The sequence below is a fragment of the Syngnathus floridae genome, chromosome 7 (assembly GCF_059516105.1).
Source record: "Syngnathus floridae isolate MCC-2025c chromosome 7, RoL_Sflo_1.0, whole genome shotgun sequence".
Taxonomy (NCBI): Eukaryota; Metazoa; Chordata; class Actinopteri; order Syngnathiformes; family Syngnathidae; genus Syngnathus; species Syngnathus floridae.
Genome location: NC_142419.1, coordinates 8,575,840 through 8,603,564, shown reverse-complemented (window position 1 = coordinate 8,603,564; position 27,725 = coordinate 8,575,840). Strand labels below are relative to the sequence as shown.

At 41.0% G+C, this 27,725-nt stretch overlaps 3 protein-coding genes, 1 long non-coding RNA gene and 1 pseudogene across 13 annotated transcripts in view; 2 read left to right on the top strand and 3 right to left on the bottom strand.

Moving 5' to 3' along the window:
* npat (nuclear protein, ataxia-telangiectasia locus) overlaps nt 1–12,324 on the top strand; it is a 19,482-nt gene extending 7,158 nt beyond the window's left edge. The window contains exons 9-17 of one of the 2 annotated variants that reach the window (XM_088381033.1): nt 6,618–6,709; nt 6,813–6,894; nt 6,958–7,054; nt 7,158–7,271; nt 7,361–8,908; nt 8,984–9,084; nt 9,158–9,251; nt 9,912–11,197; nt 11,674–12,324. In XM_088381033.1, the coding sequence (XP_088237159.1) occupies nt 6,618–6,709; nt 6,813–6,894; nt 6,958–7,054; nt 7,158–7,271; nt 7,361–8,908; nt 8,984–9,084; nt 9,158–9,251; nt 9,912–11,197; nt 11,674–11,754 (3,495 nt within the window). In that variant the 3' untranslated portion in view covers nt 11,755–12,324. Of the gene's footprint in view, nt 1–339; nt 988–6,617; nt 6,710–6,812; nt 6,895–6,957; nt 7,055–7,157; nt 7,272–7,360; nt 8,909–8,983; nt 9,085–9,157; nt 9,252–9,911; nt 11,198–11,673 lie in introns of those variants that run through there. The other variant, XM_088381032.1, reaches the window with a different exon arrangement.
* Nucleotides 1,254–16,963, bottom strand: LOC148395041 (uncharacterized). Of its 2 annotated transcripts, none has more exons than XM_088381043.1 (3): nt 16,894–16,963; nt 4,474–4,601; nt 1,254–4,317 (listed from the first exon to the last, which is right to left on the bottom strand). In XM_088381043.1, exons 2-3 carry the CDS (start codon nt 4,574–4,576, stop codon nt 2,216–2,218), a joined length of 2,205 nt encoding a protein of 734 aa, XP_088237169.1. In that variant the 5' UTR covers nt 4,577–4,601; nt 16,894–16,963; the 3' UTR covers nt 1,254–2,215. The 2 variants fall into 2 exon arrangements, with proteins under 2 accessions (XP_088237169.1, XP_088237168.1); XM_088381042.1 differs by lacking the exon at nt 16,894–16,963 and adding an exon at nt 5,954–6,562.
* LOC148395039 (uncharacterized) lies at nt 12,602–26,640 on the bottom strand. 7 transcript variants are annotated; one of them, XM_088381041.1, is made up of 4 exons: nt 21,393–21,631; nt 19,900–20,027; nt 19,345–19,743; nt 12,602–13,372 (listed from the first exon to the last, which is right to left on the bottom strand). In XM_088381041.1, the coding sequence occupies exons 2-4, from the start codon at nt 20,000–20,002 to the stop codon at nt 12,954–12,956; spliced, it is 921 nt and encodes a 306-aa protein (XP_088237167.1). In that variant the 5' UTR covers nt 20,003–20,027; nt 21,393–21,631; the 3' UTR covers nt 12,602–12,953. The 7 variants fall into 7 exon arrangements, with proteins under 7 accessions (XP_088237167.1, XP_088237163.1, XP_088237164.1 ...); XM_088381037.1 differs by lacking the exons at nt 12,602–13,372; nt 19,900–20,027; nt 21,393–21,631 and adding exons at nt 25,811–25,932; nt 26,031–26,070; nt 26,360–26,639 and having other exon boundaries at nt 17,134–19,743; XM_088381040.1 differs by lacking the exons at nt 12,602–13,372; nt 19,345–19,743; nt 19,900–20,027; nt 21,393–21,631 and adding exons at nt 21,904–24,928; nt 25,811–25,932; nt 26,031–26,070; nt 26,360–26,606.
* LOC148395040 (uncharacterized) lies at nt 14,176–17,039 on the bottom strand (annotated as a pseudogene). The gene is made up of 3 exons (XR_015859469.1): nt 16,894–17,039; nt 15,828–15,949; nt 14,176–15,604 (listed from the first exon to the last, which is right to left on the bottom strand). The product of XR_015859469.1 is annotated as an uncharacterized LOC148395040 (transcript).
* Nucleotides 20,576–27,725, top strand: LOC148395038 (uncharacterized). Its single transcript, XR_015859470.1, has 3 exons — nt 20,576–20,737; nt 26,577–26,673; nt 27,493–27,725. It is a non-coding gene; the product is annotated as an uncharacterized LOC148395038 (long non-coding RNA).

Genomic DNA, 27,725 nt, shown 5'->3' with positions numbered 1-27,725 from the left:
TCTAGACTTCCTCCAGGTGGTGCAAGACCACATCAGAAGATTCTGGCTGTTCTCTGTAATATCCTGACTTAAAACAGTATTTGGTTAAAAAAATGATCACTTTGCAAATGAGAAAAAAAAACCAAGAGCAAAAAGGCCACGCACAAACAAGCAAGTATATAACACTATAACTATTGAGTTTGTTATTATGGTTTTGAATTTTTTATTTATTTTTATCAGAAGACTGACAGGCAAAAATGGCATGTTCTGTTACTGTTGTTATTAATGGCTGTTTGATGTAACCTTGGAAATGATTTTTTAAATTCTCATCTAATTCCCACTCTGTTTTCAATCCTGCAGCAAAAGAAAAACCTCATAAATTGTTTCCCACATGACTTGGATGTGGATAAGTTCCTTTCTTCACTTCACTACGATGAATAAAAGCGGAACGGGCAACGGCCGCTATAACATGAACTACTTGAGTTACGTCCAGGAATAGAACAAGCCATCTGATTCATTGGTATAACCTAACCTTACATCTTGTCAATTGAAATCAATCTGTTTTGCTCAATTAGGCTTTATTTTTACCAGTATTGTTGACTTGCAGCAGTTAAGCAGGCGTGGCACTTTTTTTTTTCCCATCATCACGCTTGTTTATGATTATGATACTGTTTAGCAGCAGTAGTTGTATCACTTTGTATAGTTCGTTCTCAAGGATGGTTAAGCATTTCATTGGTCAATATTTGACTCCGGTTTGATTAAACCAACTGACAGTTAAACATGTTGCTGTGTACAAATACATTTTGTAATGTGTTTTCCAATAAATGTAGTAATCTGTTTGAATTTGATTGTTTTATCTTAAAAAATGTGATGTAAATGAAAAATATGAAATGGAAATGAAACATTTTAGAATGTAAAGTTTGGGAGCAAAAATACAGTATATCTCGAGCCTGTGATATTAACTGATTGTATTTTTGCTGCGCAATAAAGTTGGCTTGCAGGTTTTTATTTTGTGTGTGATGACAAATGTTAAAACATCTGTTTTTAAATACACTGGAATTTTATTTTTTTTTGTTCTTTGCTGTAGTCTTAATCTGAATTGCAATGTGCTGCGGTTGGTTGATAAATATGGTAAGCAGTGATTGGGTCATTAAAAATTAGCTAAAGGATCTAGTAACTAAAAATAAATACATGCTTTCATATTTTGTCATTCAGCATTTCTACACGAATTGCTTCATCTACTTTTACTGCAAAATGAAAAGAATTGGCCTCACTTTTGGAGGAGAGTTTTAATCATTGTGCATGAACATGAAAAGCTGAACAAAACTAAACCTTAAACATTAATAGAAACTAAGCAACTTGCTCTGAAAATGAATTAAAATTACAGTTAGAATCCACAACTAAACACAAAGTAAACATCACATATAAGTGCACCACCTCAGTGGCCAAGTGGTAGAGTGTCCGCCCTGAGCTTGGAAGGTCATGGGTTGCAACCCCGGCCGGGTCATACCAAAGACTATAAATATGGGACCCATTACCTCCCTGCTCGGCACTCAGCATTAACGGTTGGAATTGGGGGGGATAGATCACCAAATGATTCCTGAGCGTGGTACCGCTGCTACTCACTGTTAGAGATTTGCTCACTCCAACTTATTTTGCAAGAACCACACGGGAGACAAGTAAGTCCTTTTTGACACCTGCAGGTGGAGAGTTCACTCGTTCAAGGAATGAAGTCTGAAGCCTCCTTCCTGCGAGGGGATATTTATTAAGAGAAACAGAGTGGGGGTTGAGAGTGGGGGTCAGAGTAGACAAATGGCCGAAGCCCCTGGTTGATCAAAGCACAGCAGGGGGTCCTTCACGATGTTGTGTAAACAAAACACTTTGATTGCTTCCTCTGCAGCTAGTCAATCAGTTCAAAAGATCTTAGCACTTTGTTCTACTACTTTTGTTAAGACAGGACAAGCGAGTTTAATTATTACAGGTTACATTCCAACATAATCATAGGATCAAACTAACCTGAAAACCCTAACACTCACTGCTCCCCTCTCCCCCAGGGGTTGGATCAAAATCACATGGGGATGGATTAAATGCAGAGGACATTTTTTCACCACACCCACATGTGTGTGTGACTATAAGTTTAAGTATAATGAAAATTACAAAACTATTATAATCCCAAGACCAGTTAACTAGGTATATTATCACCGATGCAAATACCCACGAACAACAGGTGAAAACTTCACGGATCATTGCTCATCCCCCCAACACACTCGGAATTCTCATTAGAGACTCTTTGGCAAGTGACTGAGCAGGCAACAGGGTTCTCGCCAGTGTGGATTCTTGTATGACTATTTAAGCTTCTCTTCGCTGAAAAACTTTGGCCACAAACTGAGCATGAAAATGGTTTCTCACCAGTGTGGATTCTTGTGTGAATTTCTAAGTATCCCTTACGACTGAACTTTCGGCCACAAACTGAGCATGAAAAAGGTTTCTCGCCAGTGTGGATTCTTGTATGAATTTCTAAGGTTCTCTTCTCAGAGAATCTTTGGCCACAAACTGAGCATGAAAAAGGTTTCTCGCCAGTGTGGATTCTTGTATGACTTTTTAACTTTCCCTTCTCAGAGAATCTTTGGCCACAAACTGAGCATGAAAAAGGTTTCTCGCCAATGTGGATTCTTGTATGAATTTGTAAGTGTCCCTTACTACCGAATTTATGGCCACAAACTGAGCATGAAAAAGATTTTTCGCCAGTGTGGATTCTTGTGTGCCTTTTTAAAGGTCCCCTCTGAGAGAATTTTTGGCCACAAACTGAGCATGAAAAAGGTTTCTCGCCAGTGTGGATTCTTGTGTGCATTTTTAAACGTCTCGCCTGAGAGAATTTTTGGCCACAAACTGAGCATAAAAAAGGTTTCTCGCCAGTGTGGATTCTTGTGTGCATATTTAAACTTCCCCTCTGAGAGAATTTTTGGCTGCAAACTGAGCATGAAAAAGGTTTCTCACCAGTGTGGCTTCTTGTATGTGTCTTCAAGGTTCCCTTGTCAGAAAATATTTGGCCACAAACTGAGCATGAAAAAGGTTTCTCACCAGTGTGGATTCTTGTGTGCCTTTTTAAGTTTTGCCTCTGACAAAATATTTTGCCACAAAATGAGCATGAAAAAGGTTTCTCACCAGTGTGGATTCTTGTATGAATTTGTAAGGTTCCCTTCTCAGAGAATCTTTGGCCACAAACTGAGCATGAAAAACGTTTCTCGCCAGTGTGGATTCTTGAGTGCCTTTTTAAATTTGCCCTCTGAGAGAATTTTTGGCCGCAAACTGAGCAGGAAAAAGGTTTCTCGCCAGTGTGGATTCTTGTGTGCGTATTTAAACTTCCCCTTTGAGAGAATTTTTGGCCGCAAACTGAGCATGAAAAAGGTTTCTCGCCAGTGTGGATTCTTGTATGAATTTGTAAGGTTCCCTTCTCAGAGAATCTTTGGCCACAAACTGAGCATGAAAAAGGTTTCTCGCCAGTGTGGATTCTTGAGTGTGTTTTTAAATTTGCCCTCTGAGAGAATTTTTGGCCGCAAACTGAGCAGGAAAAAGGTTTCTCGCCAGTGTGGATTCTTGTGTGCGTATTTAAACTTCCCCTTTGAGAGAATTTTTGGCCGCAAACTGAGCATGAAAAAGGTTTCTCACCAGTGTGAATTCTTGTGTGCCTTTTTAGAGATGCCCTCAGAGGGAATTTTTGGCCACAAACTGAACATGAAAAAAGTTTCTCTCCAGTGTGGATTCTTGAGTGCGTTTTTAAAGATCCCCTCTGAGAGAGTTTTTGGCCACAATCTGAGCAGGAAAAGTTTTTCTTTCTTGTGTGCATTCTCATGTGTTGTTTTATATTACTGCTATGAGCAAAAAAAAATCCAAACTGAGAACATTGTCTGTGTTTGTTTTGAGACTCATCATCACTACCTAATGATGGAGTTGCTTGTGAGCCCCCACAGTGGTCTCCACCTTCTCTGGTCATTTGTTGACTTGAGCTGCAGCTTGAAGGCTCCGCCCCTTTGCTCACCTCACGTTGACCCTCATCTAAACTCTTCAAATGGACACCAGTCAATGGCATCTCGCAGGCCTCCTCCTCCTCTTCCTTTTCAATGTCATAGGAGTCTTCTCTCTCGTTTTTAATGTCGGAGGAGTCCTCTCCCTCCTCTTTATTACAAGGCCGCTGCGGCTCTTCCTCCTCTTTTATGGTGCAAAGAAACTTCTGCTCCATTTGTTCATTGAAGTGCTGGAACTCTTTGGCCACATCTTCGTCTTTAATGCGAGTGCGCTCTGGCTCCTCCTGCTTAGGACCAATAGCTTCACTGATGTCTGCAAAACAAGACAAACACCTATGAAAGTTACAGTTGAAGGGAAACTGGTCAAACCTATACAAGACCTTTTTCAATCTGCCAATAATTTTGATAGAATTCTACTAAAAATAAACACTGGAGGAAAATTCATAATAGAAAAGAGCCATCTACTGACCTGCTCTGTGCAACACAACATAAGGCTGCAGCCAAAGAGCTTCCGGTCGTTGACGACCACGGTCCTTTTCCTCCACGTACTTTGCTGTGGTCCTTGCAAACATTTTCTCACTGCAACCACTGTCAGGACTAAGTAGGAACAGACGTTAACTCACACACTGAAACAAAGAGGAGAAGACAACCAGTACAGTAATCCCTCGCTACTTCGCCCTTCACTTTTCGCGGCCTCACTATCACGGATTTTTTTAGAAATTTATATTGGGGACGCGACAGTCGGCCAGCACGCAAGCAGAGAGGAGCCAGACACGTTTACACTTCAAAAAGGTTAATAAAAGTCTTGTGTGTATATTGTAACAATATATTTACTCATATTATTTTTTTTATTTATTTATTTAAATATATAAAAATGTTTCTGCAAGTCAGTTTGACTTAAAAAAATACAAGTGTTTAAAAATACAAAATTATTTAAAAACAATTAAGTGTATAAAACTACAATAAAGGTTCATAAAAGTCTTGTGTAGATGTTCATATTTTATTTATTTTCTTTGTTTCCCCATTTATTTAAATAAAGAATGTTTATGAAAACATTATACGTAATTAAAAAAAAAATTGTGTCGTGCGTACAATACAACTGTTTTGCTTTTATTTTGAAAGGCGTCGCACTTCCGTGTAGCGTACGTGTATGTGAGCTGTGCGTGAAGGTGAACAGTGCGAAGTAACGCTGCCCAAGAAACGTGTGCTGACCCTCAGAAAAGAAAAGTTGACAAGGAGCGCCGTGTTTGCAACAAGACATGGACTGCCAAGTATTTCTTTACAGAAATGAAAGGTAAAGCCATGTGCCTGATTTGTGGTACACAGGTCGCTGTGTTTAAAGAATATAATTTGAGTCGCCACTACACGACCAAGCATGAGAAAAAATACATCTGTCTGATAAACAGGGCGCATCAGAGGCTGATGCATTGCGAGCAAAACTGCAAGCCCAACAAGGACTTTTTATCAAACTTCACACCCAGAGATGGAGCGGCTTTGTCATTTGAGGAAAAGTTAAAGAAGTTAGGAATAAATTGTACTGATTAATAATTGTTTTATTTGACCTTTACATCACAATTTCACATAGCTTAATATAAATATAAACTGAATAATTGTATTCTTCTAATTACCAGTACCAACTATTTAAAATAAATAATTTAGTGCATTTTACAATGGAAGAAAATTTAGTAAGTTTAAGTTATCGTAGGTGTGGCCCTCTGACACAACTCAGGTTTTTCATGTGGCCCCTTGTAAAAATTAATTGCCCACCCCTGTACTTGACAATAGTCAGTTGTAAGTCAACGGTAATGGCAATAATCAAGCTAAATAGAAAGTTAGCACTGTGGTAGCTACCATGCTAGAAGCAGCGAGCCGCACTTCTGTACTGCGACCAAGCAATACTAGGAATAACAGTGCTAACGTGATAACTTGGGTCCAGAGTTGTAACTTACCTCTTTCGTCGTTGCGGTTGTAGTGTAGCTAAGGTTAACTTGTCACCACATAAGTTGCGAGTTTATCTGATGCAGCCTAATAGAATGCGGTAAGCTTCTGTTTTCAGTCCTTAAACCATCGTCGTGGGAGTCGCCGATGGTGTAAGGGATGCACTTGCTTGCCTTGTGTGCCGACACCATGAATTCGATTCCCACATGTGACTGCGTGAATGTGTGTGTGTGACCAAAAGGAAAAAAAAAACATTATAGTCGATTTACTTCCTGTTACGTAATGATAGTCATTTGAGAGAGGTCCCGGACGCCCTCTAGCGAGGGGCCGTGGGAAGTTTTTGTGTTGTTGTTGCCCAGCCACAAACCAACATTGCGTGCAAAAAAAACCCAAAAACATTTTGTGCACGTTTTCCCCAAAAAGAAAAGAAAGCTTTCAGCCGCTTTGCGTCATTGATGCCAGATGAAGCCTTCCATCTCATGGATCTCCATTTCTTAAGGTGTATCACATGACACGTGTCATCTTTCGTCATTGTTTAATATCATTCATTATTCCGTATGATTCAATATTCCTCCACATGATTCCACATTGTTCAATGTCATTCCATTATTATTCACTAATTTTATAGTAGATAGTTGTACAACTGCAAATTTCACACCAAATGTATGTCCACAGCAACTTGTGATACAAAGTGCTCGTGATAAGATTCTGGGAGACCGGTCATTACAGGAAAAACTTGCTGAAAATATCAACAAAATTCTTGCAAAGTAAGTGTTAGTTGTTTTTTTAAAAATGTCAATACTGGTCCTCAATGTGAAACATATTAAAATGCATACAATATTTTCTTCTTGTTTTCCTGTCAAACTTTAGTGAGCCAACTCCCCAAACAGTAAAGGCCCCATCAAGTTCGATAGAAGAGGACCAGTCAATTGATGAGATCCTGGGATTACAGGTGCTCAGTCTCTGTCCTTAAATAAATCATATATTTAATATTAACCTGATTGTTTTTATTCAGGGAGAAATACATATGAGTGAGGATGCAATTCATGATATTTTGGAGCAAACGGAATCGGACCCCGCATTTCAGGCCCTGTTTGACCTCTTTGACTACAGTAAATATACATTGTTGTCTTTGTTTTGGCTGTAGTAAAACATTTCAACATATGGCATGGCTCTTCTTATTTACGAATGCATAACGCTGATTTTCCTTTGCAGATAAAGCACGAAATGATGGAGAACCAGGAAATATGGATATGGACAATAAGACAGGAGAGAATGATAATGCCGGACCACCATCTACAGTCGGCCAGGTTCAGAGTAACAATCCAGGTACGATGGTCAACTAATTTCAGAGCTGAACTTAAAATCCATCAGGTAACGACTAAGATGAATCATTTTGTACTTTTGTCATTTAACAGGCACCACAGTACAAGAGACATCAGATTTAACAGCGGCAACGGTGAAGAACAAACCTATCCAAGAACGCAAGACCAGAAAATCAAACACTCTGTTGAAAAAGAGTGTAATCGGGCCAAGCAGCAGATCATCCCAGTCAGACAACAGTACTGAAAATGAAAAAGAAAAAGATTCACTCTTTAGTAATACTGTTGAAGCATCACCAATGGATATTGACAGCACAGTGGATACTTCAGCTATCTTGGAGCATACACCCACTCTCGGAGAACTGTGTGTCACTAAAGACAACGTCGCCACCACTATGTCCCTCATGGACTCAACAGCTGTCCTTTCATCGAAAGCCACTCCTACGTCGGAACCAGTCGTTGGTGTGGCAACTCAAAGGGGAAGTAAACAAGAACAAGGCTCTCGAGTTGAATCTTTGGCATCTTTATCTTCGCAGGGTGATGAGCCTGTGTTTTTGTCGCCTGATCAAGTTAAGATGAGTGGAAACCCCTCTCTTACTTCAGTTGCAATCAATGGTGGAGCAATTCAGCCTCAGATGAATCTCTCAGTAACGCCTCAGTCATCCATGAGCTCATTTTCTTCCGCGGACTCCACTGTTGCTAACAACACTGCAACAAATATAGTAACATCTTGTCCCCAGCTGTCTTCCTCTCTCAGCACACCTCATACAGGTATACTTGACTCATCCACTTTTACCTCCGCCACATCCCCAATCTCTGGAATGCTCGGCGCTGCTCAATCTAGCTTGGCCACCTGCGATAACAACACCCCAAGAAAAGATATGACAGATTCCAATAATGTGGTTTCTTTGAAGATCATCATCAGTGATAACCCAGATGACATTTCCTCAAGTGATAAAGCTCTGAATCAGGCAATTTCCAGTATTTCTACAGAAAAGCTCCCCACAATCTACCTTTCTTCACCCGCCAAGTCCCCTAGAGAACCTGGCACACCAAGAGGCACTAACTTGGATGAAGCCGCACTGGCGGTGCATGGCTTACAAAGCTCAGAGGCACTTGCTAATTCCCCTTCCAGAGCTGGGCCACTTCTCCCATTTCATCAGTTAACCTCAGCAACACAAACACAACTGGCGAATTCAGCTAGTAGAGCCGGAGCACTAGTTCCATTTCATCAGGTCACATCAGCAACACCTAGTAGAGCCGGAGCACTAGTTCCTTTTCATCAAGTAACGTCAGCGACACCTAGGAGAGCAGGAGCACTCGGTCCATTTGATCAGTTAACAGCAACAACACAAACACAGCAAGCTCATTCACCTAGTAGAGTTGGAGCGCTAGTTTCTTCTCATCCGTTACAGACGCCGACACAAACACAGCAAAGCTACATTATTCAGCTACCCTTGGACACTGCTAACCCTGCGCTTCAAGGAGCGGGTACTAGCTATTTCCTCATGACGGAACCCCTGACAGCAGATACTTCAAGCAGACAGGTGCAGGTGTCTGCAGGTTCCTCAAAAGTACCTCATTTGCCCCAAAACAGCCATTATAGTGTTTCAGCAGCAACTCCTCCACAAAGCCTTGTCACTGGTAAGAGACGCCTCTGATCCGTGATCATTTTTATCAGCTGCATTAGCGAGTGCTGATGTTAAAAATTCTTCACAGGGTCACCACTCATCTTGCCATCACCTGCTAAGCCTATGATGCTTCCTGTCTCTGTTGTGGGGCAGAATGCGACTGGAAATGTCCAGATGGTGGCTAATCAGGTAAAAGAATATGTTCTGACTTCGATTCATTCTGCACAGAATGAGAGTATTGATTGGGAGTGTTGCTTTACAGGGTGTTGGAATACCAAACCTAGTGCCAATGCAGCACACAGTAACTTTGGATCCCAAACTTTCGATGGTTGCTGGTAACCAACCCACAACCGGTGGTAAGTACTAGCTGTCTTCTTTGGCTAACAGATAGATTGTTGTGATATACAGTACATTGATTTCAGAATGGTTCTGAACCTCCATATGTTTGAAAAATAGCTTATCACCGTACCTGCTCACCGTAGCTATAATCCACGCTTTTCCATCAGTGAAAGCCGGTATGATAGACTACCGCATACTCTCGGTTCGGCACAAATGTTTTCTTTTGTTTTGTTAAGGTTTGGGCTTTTAAAAAAATCTATAATTTTTTTGTTGTATTTTTCCAATGCATTTCACTGGAAAGAGACTTTTTTTTACATGATCTAAGACCGAAATCAATATGGGATCAGGATACCGCTAGTACTAGTCACTCCAGCTACTGTCACTGCAGTGTTTTGGTTCCTTTTATGTTGTTGTTTGGCGTGCTGAGAAGCACGCCTGGATGGTTGTTCATTGTCTGAACAGAAAATTGCCGTGTTACAACATTTGGAGGGACATGACCAGAAATGCAACAGTATTTTAACTCTGTTGCAGAGCATTTCATCTTATTTGTCCTCTGGACAAATAATAATGTTTGACCACCCCAAACTGAGGTGACTAAAGTTTAGCTGGCGCGGTATTGCACAGTGGAAAAGCAGAATGCGTGCTCATTTCTCTGACCTAATTTCTGTGCATTCTAGGAATTATGCTCAATGAAGTCACACAGAATTTGCACAATGCAAATCAGCATCACGAATCAAAGGATTTTGGTTCCAGCCATAAGAGAATTTTATGTTTTGAGTCATCTACCAAAATTCAACCAACAACTTCTAAACCAACAACAGCCACCTCTTCAGCTGGGAATGTGTCACCGTCACTGTGTGTCACGCAGTCTAAAAAAGGTCGTTCACAAACGACCCGCTGTACAAGGCCTACCATCCTCGGTGGCAATAAGCACAAACGGAGAGTCGAGACCGTGAGGTGCTCGGCAGATCCCAAAACTGGTGGAAATTTGGATAAGAATTTCCCTTCACAACAACAAAATTGCGATGCTAACATCCCACATCAAAAACCTCAAATTGCAAGTAGGAGCAGAGTCGATGAGTCTCAGACTGAGTCAATAAAAAGCTCAGAGTCAAGAAACAAATTGAAATCTACAGCAGGGAAACACAGTCCTAATGAAGTTGAGGTAAGTGATGGAACTAAGCCAAAGTATGATAGCTCAGAGTCGTCGTCATCCAATTCTGCACTAAAATCGGGCAGTAAAAAAAAAGTTGACAGCAACAAGAAAGATCCTGCGGAACAAACAGACGAGACCATGCATACTCCGTGCCAACCAAATGTGATAGCCGACAAAGAAAACAAAACAATGGGTTGCTCGCCAGTGCAGCAGCAGCAGGCCACTCACACGCCAGCAGACATAGCACCTCCAGCTGTCACACCTACGTCAAGTTCCCAATCCACAGCTGCCAAAATTCCCTCAAAGACCATCTCTCTGGCCACGAAGGCAGCGGAGCTTCTGCAGAACATTCAAGGGCTGAACTCTCCTCCCAGACCTGCTAAGAGATTACCGGTAGGACTCAACAGCCCAGATCTTACTGGTCCGCGAACCCCAGGGACTGGTGGTAACCCAGAAGAGTCGATGAAAAGTCCAAGAACTCCCTTGCAACAGAAGAAGGGTAAAGATGCAGAGGGAACACCTAAGAATCTTCTTCCCCATAACACCCCAGATGTCCCAACCTGCAGCCCCGCCAGTGAGACTGGCAGTGAAAACAGCATCAATATGGCTGCTCACACGCTAATGATCCTGTCGCGTGCCGCCATCGCCAGGACTGGCACTCCACTCAAGAACAGTTTGCGTCAAGAGGCGGGCGAAAAGTCTCCTGCAAACTTGGAAAATTCCAAGAAACGGAAGCAGTCCCCTTCCACAGCAACCCCCCCTGTTAAGAAGTCTTTAAAGCAATCTCCCACTAAAAAGCAAAAAAAGGTAAGGCACATCTACTTGGTATTATTTTAATACATTTTAACATTTATTTTTACGTAGCCTCTTAAATAGATGGTCTTTCTGTCATAGCTTGAAATTTTAGTCCTGCCATTTCAAGCGGAGTGAATGACAGAAAAATCTAGACTTCCTCCAGGTGGTGCAAGACCACATCAGAAGATTCTGGCTGTTCTCTGTAATATCCTGACTTAAAACAGTATTTGGTTAAAAAATGATCACTTTGCAAATGAGAAAAAAAAAACAAGAGCAAAAAGGCCACGCACAAACAAGCAAGTATATAACACTATAACTATTGAGTTTGTTATTGTTATGGTTTTGAATTTTTTATTTATTTTTATCAGAAGACTGACAGGCAAAAATTGCATGTTCTGTTACTGTTGTTATTAATGGCTGTTTGATGTAACCTTGGAAATGATTTTTTAAATTCTCATCTAATTCCCACTCTGTTTTCAATCCTGCAGCAAAAGAAAAACCTCATAAATTGTTTCCCACATGACTTGGATGTGGATAAATTCCTTTCTTCACTTCACTACGATGAATAAAAGCGGAATGGGAAACGGCCGCTATAACATGAACTACTTGATTTACGTCCAGGAATAGAACAAGCCATCTGATTCATTCGTATAACCTAACCTTACATCTTGTCAATTGAAATCAATCTGTTTTGCTCAATTAGGCTTTATTTTTACCAGTATTGTTGACTTGCAGCAGTTAAGCAGGCGTGGCACTTTTTTTTTTCCCATCATCACGTTTGTTTATGATTATGATACTGTTTAGCAGCAGTAGTTGTATCACTTTGTATAGTTGTTCGTTCTCAAGGATGGTTCAGCATTTCTTTGGTCAATATTTGACTCCGGTTTGATTAAACCAACTGACAGTTAAACATGTTGCTGTGTACAAATACATTTTGTAATGTGTTTTCCAATAAATGTAGTAATCTGTTTGAATTTGATTGTTTTATCTTAAAAAATGTGATGTAAATGAAAAATATGAAATGGAAATGAAACATTTTAGAATGTAAAGTTTGGGAGCAAAAATACAGTATATCTCGAGCCTGTGATATTAACTGATTGTATTTTTGCTGCGCAATAAAGTTGGCTTGCAGGTTTTTATTTTGTGTGTGATGACAAATGTTAAAACATCTGTTTTTAAATACACTGGAATTTTTTTTTTTTTTGTTCTTTGCTGTAGTCTTAATCTGAATTGCAATGTGCTGCGGTTGGTTGATAAATATGGTCAGCAGTGATTGGGTCATTAAAAATTAGCTAAAGGATCTAGTAACTAAAAATAAATACATGCTTTCATATTTTGTCATTCAGCATTTCTACACGAATTGCTTCATCTACTTTTACTGCAAAATGAAAAGAATTGGCCTCACCTTTGATTCAAGATTCAAGAGTTTTTTATTCGCCATGTTTGAGCGTGCCAAACAAGGAATTTGACTTCGGTAAATCACAGCCTCTGTTCAACATTTAGGTGACTAACAACAACACTCAGCACATGTGAAGAACGAAAGATATTCTCAAACATCCCCAGATCTTAAACTCCCAAGAGGGCAAGGGAAAACTCAAAACTCCAGCTATGGGAAATGAGAAACCTTGAGAAAAGTCCACAGATGGGAGGGTCCCTCTTCTAGGATGACCAGGCTGCAATGGATGCAGAGAGGACACATAGTACAAACAGTGTAAACAAAAAAGGTGTGGAAAGCAGGATGTTATTGCACAGTAATGACTCTGAGACTCTAAGAGTGGTGTGAGTTCATCAGAGCGACAGCCTGGGGGAAGAAGCTGTCTCTGTGTCTGGTGGTTTTAGTGTACAGAGCTCTATAACGGCGTCCGGAGGGGAGTAGTTCAAACAGGCTGCAACCTGGGTGCGAAGGGTCTGTTGAGATGTTACTTGCACGTTTCCTGGTCCTGGTCAGGTACAAGTCTTGAATAGATGGGAGGTTGATTCCAATTATCTTTTCTGCAGTCCTTATTGTCCGTTGCAGTCTGTGCTTGTCTTGTTTGGAGGCCGATCCAAACCAGACAGTGATGGAGGTGCAGAGGACAGACTGGATGATGGCAGTGTAGAAGGTCTTCAGCAGCTCCCGCGGCAGGTTGAACTTCTTGAGCTGTCTCAGGAAGTACAGCCTCTGCTGGGCCTTCTTCCGGACAGAGTCTATGTGGCCGGTCCATTTCAGGTCCCGAGAGATTTGGAGGAGAGTTTTAATCATTGTGCATGAACATGAAAAGATGAACAAAACTAAACCTTAAACATTAATAGAAACTAAGCAACTTGCTCTGAAAATGAATTAAAATTACAGTTAGAATCCACAACTAAACACAAAGTAAACATCACATATAAGTGCACCACCTCAGTGGCCAAGTGGTAGACTGTCCGCCCTGAGCTTGGAAGGTCATGGGTTGCAACCCCGGCCGGGTCATACCAAAGACTATAAATATGGGACCCATTACCTCCCTGCTTGGCACTCAGCATTAACGGTTGGAATTGGGGATCACCAAATGATTCCTGAGCGTGGTACCGCTGCTACTCACTGCTCCCCTCTCCCCCAGGGGTTGGATCAAAATCACATGGGGATGGATTAAATGCAGAGGACATTTTTTCACCACACCCACATGTGTGTGTGACTAAAACTTTAAGCATAATGAAAATTACAGAACTATTATAATCCCAAGACCAGTTAACTAGGTATATTATCACCGATGCAAATACCCACGAACAACAGGTGAAAACTTCACGGATCATTGCTCATCCCCCCAACACACTCGGAATTCTCATTAGAGACTCTTTGGCAAGTGACTGAGCAGGCAACAGGGTTCTCGCCAGTGTGGATTCTTGTATGACTATTTAAGCTTCTCTTCGCTGAAAAACTTTGGCCACAAACTGAGCATGAAAATGGTTTCTCACCAGTGTGGATTCTTGTGTGAATTTCTAAGTATCCCTTACGACTGAACTTTCGGCCACAAACTGAGCATGAAAAAGGTTTCTCGCCAGTGTGGATTCTTGTATGAATTTCTAAGGTTCTCTTCTCAGAGAATCTTTGGCCACAAACTGAGCATGAAAAAGGTTTCTCGCCAGTGTGGATTCTTGTATGACTTTTTAACTTTCCCTTCTCAGAGAATCTTTGGCCACAAACTGAGCATGAAAAAGGTTTCTCGCCAGTGTGGATTCTTGTATGAATTTGTAAGTGTCCCTTACTACCGAATTTATGGCCACAAACTGAGCATGAAAAAGGTTTCTCGCCAGTGTGGATTCTTGTGTGCCTTTTTAAAGGTCCCCTCTGAGAGAATTTTTGGCCACAAACTGAGCATGAAAAAGGTTTCTCGCCAGTGTGGATTCTTGTGTGCCTTTTTAAACGTCTCGCCTGAGAGAATTTTTGGCCACAAACTGAGCATAAAAAAGGTTTCTCGCCAGTGTGGATTCTTGTGTGCATATTTAAACTTCCCCTCTGAGAGAATTTTTGGCTGCAAACTGAGCATGAAAAAGGTTTCTCACCAGTGTGGCTTCTTGTATGTGTCTTTAAGGTTCCCTTGTCAGAAAATATTTGGCCACAAACTGAGCATGAAAAAGGTTTCTCACCAGTGTGGATTCTTGTGTGCCTTTTTAAGTTTTGCCTCTGACAGAATATTTTGCCACAAACTGAGCATGAAAAAGGTTTCTCGCCAGTGTGGATTCTTGTGTGCGTTTTTAAAGAGCCCCTGTGAGAGAATTTTCGGCCACAAACTGAGCATGAAAAAGGTTTCTCGCCAGTGTGGATTCTTGTGTGCGTTTTTAAAGTGTCCCTCCGTGAGAAATTTTGGCCACAATCTAAGCAGGAAAAGTTTTTCTTTCTTGTGTGCATTCTCATGTGTTGTTTCAAACTACTGCTATGAGCAAAAAAAATTCCACACTGAGAACATTGTCCGTGTTTGTTTTGAGACTCATCAGCAGCAGCAGCAACAGCACCAACACCAGCAGCAGGAACATGTGACAACATGTCATTATTATCTGATGATGGAGGTGCTTGTGATCCCCCACAGTGGTCTCCATCACCTTCTCTGGTCATTTGTAGACTTGAGCTGCAGCTTGGAGGCTCCGCCTCTTTGCTCACCTCATGTTGACCCTCATCTAAACTCTTCAAATGGACAGCAGTCAATAGCATCTTGCAGGTATCCTCCGCCTCTTCCTTTTTAATGTCATAGGACTCTTCGCTCTCATTTTTAATGTCACAGGAGTCCTCTCCCTCCTCTTTATTACAAGGCCGCTCCAGATCTTCCTCCACTTTTATGGTGCAAAGAAACTTCTGCTCCATTTGTTCATTGAAGTGCTGGACCTCTTTGGCCACATCTTCCTCTTTAATGCGAGTGCGCTCTGGCTCCTCCTGCTTAGGACCAATAGCTTCACTGATGTCTGCAAAACAAGACAAACACACATGAAAGTCACAGTTGAAGAGAAACTGGTCAAACCTACACAAGGACTTTTTCAATCTGCCTATCACACATGATTTTGATCAAATTCTACCAACAATAAACACTGGAAGAGGATTCAAAATGTACTAACTGACCTGCTCTGTGCAACACAACCTTGTCAGAGAATATTTGGCCACAAACTGAGCATGAAAAAGATTTCTCACCAGTGTGGATTCTTGTATGCTGCAGCCAAAGAGCTTCCGGTCGTTGACGACTATGGTCCTTTTCCTCCAAATACTTTGCTGCGGTCCTTGCAAACATTTTCTCGCTGCAACCACTGTCCGGTCTAAGTAGGAACAGACATTAACTAACACACTAAAACAAAGAGAAGACAACTGGTACAGTAATCTCTCGCTACTTCGCCCTTCACTTATCCCGACCTCACTCTATCACGGATTTTTTTAGAAATCTATATTGGGGATGCGACAGTCGGCCAGCACGCAAGAGCAGAGAGGAGCCAGACACGTTTACACTTCAAAAAAGGTTCATAAAAGTCTTGTGTGTATATTGCAACAATATATTAATCTTACTCATATTAGTTTTCTTATTTATTTATTTAAATAAATAAGAATGTTTCTGCAAGTCAATTAGACTTTAAAAAAATACAAGTGTTTAATAATACAAAAATTATTTAAAAAAACAAGTGTATAAAACTACAATAAAGGTTCATAAAAGTCTTGTGTAGATGTATATATTTACTCTTATTTATTTTCTTTCTTTCCCCCATTTATTTAAATACAATATGTTTCATGAAAATCAGTTTGACTTTAAATTTTTTACTTAAGTATACAAAAACATTTTAAAGTACAATATACAGTGTTTAAAATACAATAAAATACAATAAATGTTCATAAAAGTCTTATGGATATTGTAACAATATATTTTCTCTATATCGCGGATTTTCACCTATCGCAGGTGGTCCGTGAACCAATTATCCGCAATAAATGAGCGATTACAATATTACTCTCGGTACAGGCAAGAACCAGCATGCGATGATGGCTCATTTGATAGCCAACATTCGTCGAGGACGCTGCTCAGAGTAGCCTTTGCAGCTACTTGACAATAGTCAGTTGTAAGTCAACGGTAATGGCAATAATCAAGCTAAATAGAAAGTTAGCACTGTGGTAGCTACCATGCTAGAAGCAGCGAGCCGCACTTCTATACTGCAACCAAGCGGTACTCGGAATAACAGTGCTAACATGATAACTTGGGTCCAGAGTCGTAACTTACCTCTTTCGTCGTTGCGATTGTAGTGTAGCTAAGGTTAACTTGTCACCACATAAGTTGCGTGTTTATATGATGCAGCCGAATAGAATGCAGTAAGCTTCTGTTTCAGTCCTTAAACCATCGTCGTGGGAGTCGCCGATGGTGTAGGGATGCACTTGCTTGCCTTGTGTGCCGACACCATGAATTCGATTCCCACGTATGACTGCGTGAATGTGTGAGTGACCACAAGGAAAAACAACAACAAAACATTGTAGTCGATTTACTTCCTGTTAGGTAATAATGTCATTTGAGCGAGAGGTCCGGGATGCCCTCTAGCGAAGGGCCGTGGGAGGTTTTTGTGTTGTTGTTGCCCAGCCACAAACCAACATTTCGTGCCAAAAAAAACCCTTTTGTGCACTTTTTCCAAAAAAACAACAACCCACAACTCGAATAGATTTTAATAGCATAGCGTGCGTTTACCGTGCGTGCTGTTTAACACTAATGTTAACTAGCCAGAAAGCTTGAAGCTTTCCATCCACGTGCTTCGCAAAAAAAGTTAAGCTGAACAAAACTAAACCTTAAACACTAATAGAAACTAAGCAACTTGCCCTGAATATGAATTAAAACTAATTACAGTTAAAATCCACAACAAACAAAACAAAATAATCAAGTATAATGAAAATAACAAAACAATTATCAACCCGAGGCCAGTTAACTATAGTGTCATCGATGCAAAAACTCATGAAGTCTGCTCAAATAGAAGGTGAAAACGTCACGGATCATTGCTCATCTCCCCAACACACTCGGAATTCTCAATAGAGACTCTTTGGCAAGTGACTGAGCAGGCAACAGGGTTCTCACCAGTGTGGATTCTTGTATGACCGTTTAAGCTTCTCTTCGCTGAAAAACTTTGGCCACAAACTGAGCATGAAAAAGGTTTCTTACCAGTGTGGATTCTTAAATGAATTTTTAAGTATCCCTTACGACCGAACTTTTGGCCACAAACTGAGCATGAAAAAGGTTTCTCGCCAGTGTGGATTCTTGTATGAATTTGTAAGGTTCCCTTCTCAGAGAATCTTTGGCCACAAACTGAGCATGAAAAAGGTTTCTCGCCAGTGTGGATTCTTGAGTGCCTTTTTAAATTTGCCCTCTGAGAGAATTTTTGGCCGCAAACTGAGCAGGAACAAGGTTTCTCGCCAGTGTGGATTCTTGTGTGCGTATTTAAACTTCCCCTTTGAGAGAATTTTTGGCCGCAAACTGAGCATGAAAAAGGTTTCTCGCTAGTGTGGATTCTTGTATGAATTTGTAAGGTTCCCTTCTCAGAGAATCTTTGGCCACAAACTGAGCATGAAAAAGGTTTCTCGCCAGTGTGGATTCTTGAGTGCGTTTTTAAATTTGCCCTCTGAGAGAATTTTTGGCCGCAAACTGAGCATGAAAAAGGTTTCTCGCCAGTGTGGATTCTTGAGTGCGTTTTTAAATTTGCCCTCTGAGAGAATTTTTGGCCGCAAACTGAGCAGGAAAAAGGTTTCTCGCCAGTGTGGATTCTTGTGTGCGTATTTAAACTTCCCCTTTGAGAGAATTTTTGGCCGCAAACTGAGCATGAAAAAGGTTTCTCACCAGTGTGGATTCTTGTATGTAGTTTTAAGGTTCCCTTGTCAGAGAATATTTGGCCACAAACTGAGCATGAAAAAGGTTTCTCGCCAGTGTGGATTCTTGTATGCTTTTTTAAGTGTGTCTTCTGACCAAATCTTTGGCCACAAACTGAGCATGAAAAAGGTTTCTCACCAGTGTGGATTCTTGTATGTTTTTTTAAGTGTGTCTTCTGACCAAATCTTTGGCCACAAACTGAGCATGAAAAAGGTTTCTCACCAGTGTGGATTCTTGTGTGTCTTTGTGAGGTTCCCTTGTCAGAGAATATTTGGCCACAAACTGAGCATGAATAAGGTTTCTCGCCAGTGTGGATTCTTGAATGTCTTTTTAAGGTACCCGTGTCAGAGAACATTTGGCCACAAACTGAGCATGAAAAAGGTTTCTCGCCAGTGTGGATTCTTTTGTGCGTTTTTAAAGATCCCCTGTGAGAGAATTTTCGGCCACAAACTGAGCATGAAAAAGGTTTCTCGCCAGTGTGGATTCTTGTGTGTGTTTTTAAAGGTTCCCTCCGAGAGAATTTTTGGCCACAAACTGAGCATGAAAATGGTTTCTCACCAGTGTGAATTCTTGTGTGCCTTTTTAGAGATGCCCTCAGAGGGAATTTTTGGCCACAAACTGAACATGAAAAAAGTTTCTCTCCAGTGTGGATTCTTGAGTGCGTTTTTAAAGATCCCCTCTGAGAGAATTTTTGGCCACAATCTGAGCAGGAAAAGTTTTTCTTTCTTGCGTGCATTCTCATGTGTTGTTTTATATTACTGCTATGAGCAAAAAAAAATCCAAACTGAGAACATTGTCTGTGTTTGTTTTGAGACTCATCATCACTACCTAATGATGGAGTTGCTTGTGATCCCCCACAGTGGTCTCCACCTTCTCTGGTCATTTGTTGACTTGAGCTGCAGCTTGAAGGCTCCGCCCCTTTGCTCACCTCACGTTGACCCTCATCTAAACTCTTCAAATGGACACCAGTCAATGGCATCTCGCAGGCCTCCTCCTCCTCTTCCTTTTCAATGTCATAGGAGTCTTCTCTCTCGTTTTTAATGTCGCAGGAGTCCTCTCCATCCTCTTTATTACAAGGCCGCTGCGGCTCTTCCTCCTCTTTTATGGTGCAAAGAAACTTCTGCTCCATTTGTTCATTGAAGTGCTGGACCTCTTTGGCCACATCTTCGTCTTTAATGCGAGTGCGCTCTGGCTCCTCCTGCTTAGGACCAATAGCTTCACTGATGTCTGCAAAACAAGACAAACACCTATGAAAGTTACAGTTGAAGGGAAATTGGTCAAACCTATACAAGACCTTTTTCAATCTGCCAATAATTTTGATAGAATTCTACTAAAAATAAACACTGGAGGAAGATTCATAATAGAAAAGAGCCATCTACTGACCTGCTCTGTGCAACACAACATAAGGCTGCAGCCAAAGAGCTTCCGGTCGTTGACGACCACGGTCCTTTTCCTCCACGTACTTTGCTGTGGTCCTTGCAAACATTTTCTCACTGCAACCACTGTCAGGACTAAGTAGGAACAGACGTTAACTCACACACTGAAACAAAGAGGAGAAGACAACCAGTACAGTAATCCCTCGCTACTTCGCCCTTCACTTTTCGCGGCCTCACTATCACGGATTTTTTTAGAAATTTATACTGGGGACGCGACAGTCGGCCAGCACGCAAGAGCAGAGAGGAGCCAGACACGTTTACACTTCAAAAAGGTTAATAAAAGTCTTGTGTGTATATTGTAACAATATATTTACTCATATTATTTTTTTTATTTATTTATATAAATAAATAAAAATGTTTCTGCAAGTCGGTTTGACTTAAAAAAATACAAGTGTTTAAAAATACAAAATTATTTAAAAACAATTAAGTGTATAAAACTACAATAAAGGTTCATAAAAGTCTTGTGTAGATGTTCATATTTTATCTATTTTATTTATTTTCTTTGTTTCCCCATTTATTTAAATAAAGAATGTTTATGAAAACATTATACGTAATTTAAAAAAAAAAATTGTGTCGTGCGTACAATACAACTGTTTTGCTTTTATTTTGAAAGGCGTCGCACTTCCGTGTAGCGTACGTGTATGTGAGCTGTGCGTGAAGGTGAACAGTGCGAAGTAACGCTGCCCAAGAAACGTGTGCTGACCCTCAGAAAAGAAAAGTTGACAAGGAGCGCCGTGTTTTCAACAAGACATGGACTGCCAAGTATTTCTTTACAGAAATGAAAGGTAAAGCCATGTGCCTGATTTGTGGTACACAGGTCGCTGTGTTTAAAGAATATGATTTGAGTCGCCACTACACGACCAAGCATGAGAAAAAATACATCTGTCTGATAAACAGGGCGCATCAGAGGCTGATGCATTGCGAGCAAAACTGCAAGCCCAACAAGGACTTTTTATCAAACTTCACACCCAGAGATGGAGCGGCTTTGTCATTTGAGGAAAAGTTAATGAAGTTAGGAATAAATTGTACTGATTAATAATTGTTTTATTTGACCTTTACATCACAATTTCACATAGCTTAATATAAATATAAACAGAATAATTGTATCCTTCTAATTACCAGTACCAACTATTTAAAATAAATAATTTAGTGCATTTTACAATGGATGAAAATTGAGCAGGTTTAAGTTATCGTAGGTGTGGCCCTCTGACACAACTCAGGTTTTTCATGTGGCCCCTTGTAAAAATTAATTGCCCACCCCTGTACTTGACAATAGTCAGTTGTAAGTCAACGGTAATGGCAATAATCAAGCTAAATAGAAAGTTAGCACTGTGGTAGCTACCATGCTAGAAGCAGCGAGCCGCACTTCTGTATTGCAACCAAGCAGTACTAGGAATAACAGTGCTAACGTGATAACTTGGGTCCAGAGTTGTAACTTACCTCCTTCGTCGTTGCGGTTGTAGTGTAACTAAGGTTAACTTGTCACCACATAAGTTGCGAGTTTATCTGATGCAGCCTAATAGAATGCGGTAAGCTTCTGTTTTCAGTCCTTAAACCATCGTCGTGGGAGTCGCCGATGGTGTAGGGATGCACTTGCTTGCCTTGTGTGCCGACACCATGAATTCGATTCCCACATGTGACTGCGTGAATGTGTGTGTGTAACCAAATGGAAAAAAAAAGCATTATAGTCGATTTACTTCCTGTTACGTAATGATAGTCATTTGAGAGAGGTCCCGGACGCCCTCTAGCGAGGGGCCGTGGGAAGTTTTTGTGTTGTTGTTGCCCAGCCACAAACCAACATTGCGTGCAAAAAAAACCCAAAAACATTTTGTGCACGTTTTCCCCAAAAAGAAAAGAAAAGAAAGCTTTCAGCCGCTTTGCGTCATTGATGCCAGATGAAGCCTTCCATCTCATGGATCTCCATTTCTTAAGGTGTATCACATGACACGTGTCATCTTTCGTCATTGTTTAATATCATTCATTATTCCGTATGATTCAATATTCCTCCACATGATTCCACATTGTTCAATGTCATTCCATTATTATTCACTCATTTTATTTCACGAATCCAAGGCATTCCACATGCTTTCATAGTTTGTCATTCAGCATTTCTACACAAATTACAAAATCTATTTTCACTGCAAAATAAAAATAATTGGCCTCACTTTTGGAAGAGAGTTTAAATCATTGTGCAGCTCAGCTTTCTATTTCTCCCTGTAGTTGTCTTATTTCGCTTCGGATATGGTGTGTCAGGCCCCTTTTTGATTGGTTAGCTTTTTCCGGTGCAGAGTGCAGGGCTGAATCAGAACTGGCGTTTGTCAGGGAAAAAAAAGTGTCTTGCTTGCTTCTTATTTTTCTTCAAGATTCAAGAGCTTTTATTCGCCATGTTTGAGCGTGCCAAACAAGGAATTTGACTTCGATAAATCAACATTTAGGTGACTAACAACGCTCAGGACATGTGAAAAATGGCAAATATTCTCAAACATCCCCTGATCTTAAACTCCCAAGAGGGCAAGGAAAAACTCAAAACTCCAGCTAGGGGAAATGAGAAACCTTGAGGAGAGACCACAGATGGGAGGGTCCCTCTTCCAGGATGACCAGGCTGCAATGGATGCAGAGAGGACACAGTACAAACAGTGTAGACAATTCAAAAAAGGTGTGGAGAGCAGGATGTTATTGCACAGTAATGACTCTGAGACTCTAAGAGTGTGAGTTCATCAGAGCAACAGCCTGGGGGAAGAAGCTGTCTCTGTGTCTGCTGGTTTTGGCGTACAGAGCTCTATAACGCCGTCCGGAGGGGAGTAGTTAACAAGTCTTGGCAAATATGGGGGCAAAAACCTTAACATTAACAAACATGAAAAGCTGAACAAACCCCAAACACTAATAGAAACTAAGCAACTTGCCCTGAATAGGAATTAAAAGAAAATTACAGTTAAAATCCACAACTAAAAATAAAATCAACATCAAATATAATGAAAACTATAAAACTGTTATCATCCCGAGGCCAGTTAACGACATCATCGATGATAAAACTCAGGAAGTCTCCTAAGGTGAGAACTTCATTGATCATTACTCATCTCCCCAATTCTCAATAGAGACTTTTGGCAACCGACTGAGCAGGCAACAGGGTTAGGTGTGGGCTCCTGTGTACCTAATTAAGCTTAACTTGTGAGAGAATTTTTGGCCACAAACTGAGCAGGAGAAAGGTTTCTCACCAGTGTGGGTTTTTGTATGACTTTTTAAAGATTCACTCTGAGAGAATCTTTGGCCACAAACTGAGCATGAAAAAAGTTCCTAGCGAGTGTGGGTTAGGGTGTGCGTTTCTAAGTTTCTCTTGTCAGAGAATTTTTGGCCACAAACTGAGCATGAAAAAGGTTTCTCACCAGTGTGGGTTCTTGTATGACTTTTTAAAAGTCCACTGTGAGAGAATCTTTGGCCACAAACTGAGCATGAAAAAGGTTTCTCACCAGTGTGGATTCTTGTATGAATTTCTAAGTGTGCCTTACGACTGAACTTTAGGCCACAAAATGAGCATGAAAAAGGTTTCTCGCCAGTGTGGATTCTTGCATGAATTTTTAAGTATCCCTTACTACCAAACTTTTGGCCACAAACTAAGCATGAAAAAGGTTTCTCGCCAGTGTGGATTCTTGTATGAATTTCTAAGTATCCCTTACGGCCGAACTTTTGGCCACAAACTAAGCATGAAAAAGGTTTCTCGCCAGTGTGGATTCTTGTATGAATTTTTAAGGTTCCCTTACGACTGTACTTTCGGCCACAAACTGAGCATGAAAAAGGTTTCTCTCCAGTGTGGATTCTTGTATGAATTTCTAAGGTTCCCTTCTCAGAGAATCTTTGGCCACAAACTGAGCATGAAAAAGGTTTCTCGCCAGTGTGGATTCTTGAGTGCCTTTTTAAAGGTCCCCTCTGAGAGAATTTTTGGCCACAAACTGAGCATGAAAATGGTTTCTCACCAGTGTGAATTCTTGTGTGCGTTTGTAATGTTTCCCTCCGAGAGAATTTTTTGCCACAATCTGAGCAAGGAAAGGGTTTTTCGCCAGTGTGGATTCTTGTATGATTATTTAATTGTCCCGCCAGACTGAATTTTTGGCCACAAACTGAGCATGAAAATGGTTTCACACCAGTGTGGAGTCTTGTGTGCATATTTAAGTTTCCCCTCAGAGTAAATTTTTGGCCACAAACTGTGCATGAAAAAGGTTTCTCACCAGTGTGGATTTTTGCATGACGTTGTAAGCTTCCCTTACGACCGCATTTATGGCCACAAACTGAGCATGAAAAAAGTTTCTCGCCAGTGTGGATTCTTGTGTGCGTATTTAAATTTCCACTCTGAGAGAATTTTTGTCCGCAAACTGAGCATGAAAAAGGTTTCTCGCCAGTGTGGATTCTTGTGTGCGTTTTTAAATGTTCCCTCCGAAGAAATTTTTGGCCACAATCTGAGCAGGAAAAGTTTTTCTTTCTTGTGTGCACTCTCATGTGTTGTTTTATATTACTGCTATGAGCAAAAAAATATCCAAACTGAGAACATTGTCTGTGTTTGTTTTGAGACTCATCATCACTACCTAATGATTGAGTTGCTTGTGATCCCCCACAGTGGTCTCCATCACCTTCTCTGGTCATTTGTAGACTTGAGCTGCAGCTTGGAGGCTCCGTCCCTTTGCTCACCTCATGTTGACCCTCATCTAAACTCTTCAAATGGACGCCAGTCAATGGCATCTCGCAGGCCTCCTCCTCCTCTTCCTTTTCAATGTCATAGGAGTCTTCTCTCTCGTTTTTAATGTCGCAGGAGTCCTCTCCCTCCTCTTTATTACAAGGCCGCTCCGGCTCTTCCTCCTCTTTGATGGTGCAAAGAAACTTCTGCTCCATTTGTTCATTGAAGTGGTGGACCTCTTTGGCCACATCTTCTTTAATGCGAGTGCGCTCTGGCTCCTCCTGCTTAGGACCAATAGCTTCACAGATGTCTGCAAAACAAGACAAACACATTAACAATGAAAGTTACAGTTCAAGAGAAACTGGTCAAACCTATACAAGACCTTTTTTTTTTTTTGGTATGGCGCTGATGTGAGTAGAAGCCTCCCAGCAGTGTTTTCTCTTTTTCTCTTTATTTCCTACTTTTCTCCTTTTTCTTTCTGTCTTTTTTTCCATTCGGCGATGCTGGTGCCTTCTACCGCACCTTGGTATCGCTTTGGAGCGGATATTTTTTTTTACCCTGGGAAAAATCGGTCGAGACCGGCGTGACCCTACGACGGCTTCCTGCTTATCCGGCCGGTGCTGACCGGGTCCCTCGCCTTGGCCTCGCAGCCGCGACCCCTGTGGTGAGTCCGCTCCCTCGTGCTCGTCGGAACCAACGACCTTTGCCGTGCTAGCCCCATGGTGACCATCTGCACGACTGCGCGCCCAGGACGCTGCTCACACGTTTGCCTGTTTTGTGATGTTTTCACCGATTCACGACCACGGTCCATTGAGAGCCGTTGAACTTGACTGCCCTTACACCTGTTTATGGACTCCGTGGAGGCTACTTTGTGTGTTTTGGGGTGTTCTCTGATATTGAGGGGAGCTGGATGGCCGCTGTTACTTTTTTCCTTAGTCTTTTTGCTTTGCTTTGCTGGCTTTTATCTTTCGCGCTTACTGGCAGCCTTATGAGAGCCTATTGAGTTGTGCTCATGCCATCTGTGTGTCTTTTGTATACCCGCTCTGTGGTATGAATACTGCTGGGGCCTGAATTTCCCCACCTCCGGGATCAATAAATGTTCAATCAATCAATCAGCCAATGATTTTGATAGAATTCTATTAAAAATAAACACTGGAAGAGGATTCATAATAGAAAGTAGAGGTGTACTAACCTGTGTACAACGCAACATAAGGCTGCAGCCAAAGAGCTTCCGGTAGTTGACAACGGTCCTTCTCTTCTACGTACTTTGCGGTGGTCCTTGTAGACATTTTCACACTGCAACCACTGTCAGGTCTAAGTAGGAACAGACATCAATTCGCACACTGAAACAATGAGAAGAAGACAACCAGTATTTATTAAACCCGCGAGTTTTAGAATCATCAGGAGCATACCTGCCTGCCTGCAACCATCACTGCTAATCTAATCCACACACTGAAACAGAGAGAAGAAAACCAGTATTTATTTAACCTGCGAGTTTTAAAATCATCAGGAGCATGCCTGCCTGCAATCCTCGACTTTGAGTATTCCCACGGTACAGTATTACTCTTGGTACAGGCAAGATCCAACATTCGTCGAGGATAATCAAGCTAAACATCATAAAGTTAGCACTGTGGTAGCTACAATGCTATTAAAGCGGACCGCACTTCTGTACTGCAACCAAGCAGTACTACAAATAACATTGCTAACATGCTGCTAACTTAGGTCTAGAGTCGTAACTTACCTCTTTCGTCGTTGCAGTTGTCGTGTAGCTAATGTTAGTGATTCGTCACATAAGTTGCGTGTTTTATCTGATGCAGCCGAATGGAAGGCGATACGCTTTAGTTTGAGTGCGAAAACTAGTGTTGGGTCGTGAGTGAGTGATTCGTTTAAAAGAACGTACGTTTTCAGTGAACGAGAGTCAATGAATCACTTCCTGAAGTGATTCGTTCTTTTTACAGCTCATCGAGAGAATGGATCAGTGAGTGAAGGAGTGCTGACTTTCCCGTTCGCGAACGAGACAGTAAGTGAGCTGCCTTGCTGTGCATCAACGGATCAGTAAGTGAACGTGTTGCGTCTCCTGGCGTGAATGAACGTGAAGTATGTGAGCCAGAATGTTGATTTACAACTTTCCAAGGAACGAAAGACCTGTTTGCAACAGCGGGGGGATTATGCTTCTCTTTGGGAAATCTTTATTTTATAATACTTACAGTAGTTTTAAAAACATATGTATGCATATATACGCCGAAATATTTTTATCCAATATATCTACTGCAATTTCACAATAGATTACTGGTTTGAAAGTTTATTTTATTATTATTATTGTTATTATTATTATTATTATTATTATTATTATTATTTTATTTTAATAAACTTTTATTTTAAAACTTGTTTGAGTGTTTTCTTGTGAATGACTATTAGCAGCTAACAGAACAGTGTGGGGAGGGAGGGGATTCTTTTAAACGAATGGTTTGAGTGAACTGATTCTAAAGATTCAGGTCACTTAAGAACAGGAATGCACATCACTAATATAGACTGCCTCCAGGTGGTGCAAGACCAAATCAGAAGAATCTGGCTGTTCTCTGTAAAATCCTGACTTAAAACAGTATTTGGTTAAAAAATTCTGACTTTGCAAATGAAAAAAAAGGCCATGAACAAGCAAGGATATGGTTTTGCTTTTGGTGCCAGCAGTCACCCAAATACCACATGTTGGAACTATTTAGTTTGTTACGATGGTTTGGAATTATTATTTTTTTGACTGCCAGGCAAAAAATGCATGTTCTGTTTCTGTTGTTATTAATGGCTGTTTGATGTAACCTTGGAAATGATTTTTTTTTTAATTCTCATCTAATTCCCACTCTGTTTTCAATCCTGCAGCAAAAGAAAAACCTCATAAATTGTTTCCCACATGACTTGGATGTGGATAAGTTCCTTTCTTCACTTCACTACGATGACTAAAAGTGGAACAGGAAACGGCTGCTATAATATGACCTACTTGAGTTACGTTCAGGAATAGAACAAGCCATCTGGTTCATTCGTATAACCCAGTGGTTCCCAAAGTGGGCGGTACCGCCCCCCTGGGGGCAGTGGAAAGATCTGGGGGGGCAGTG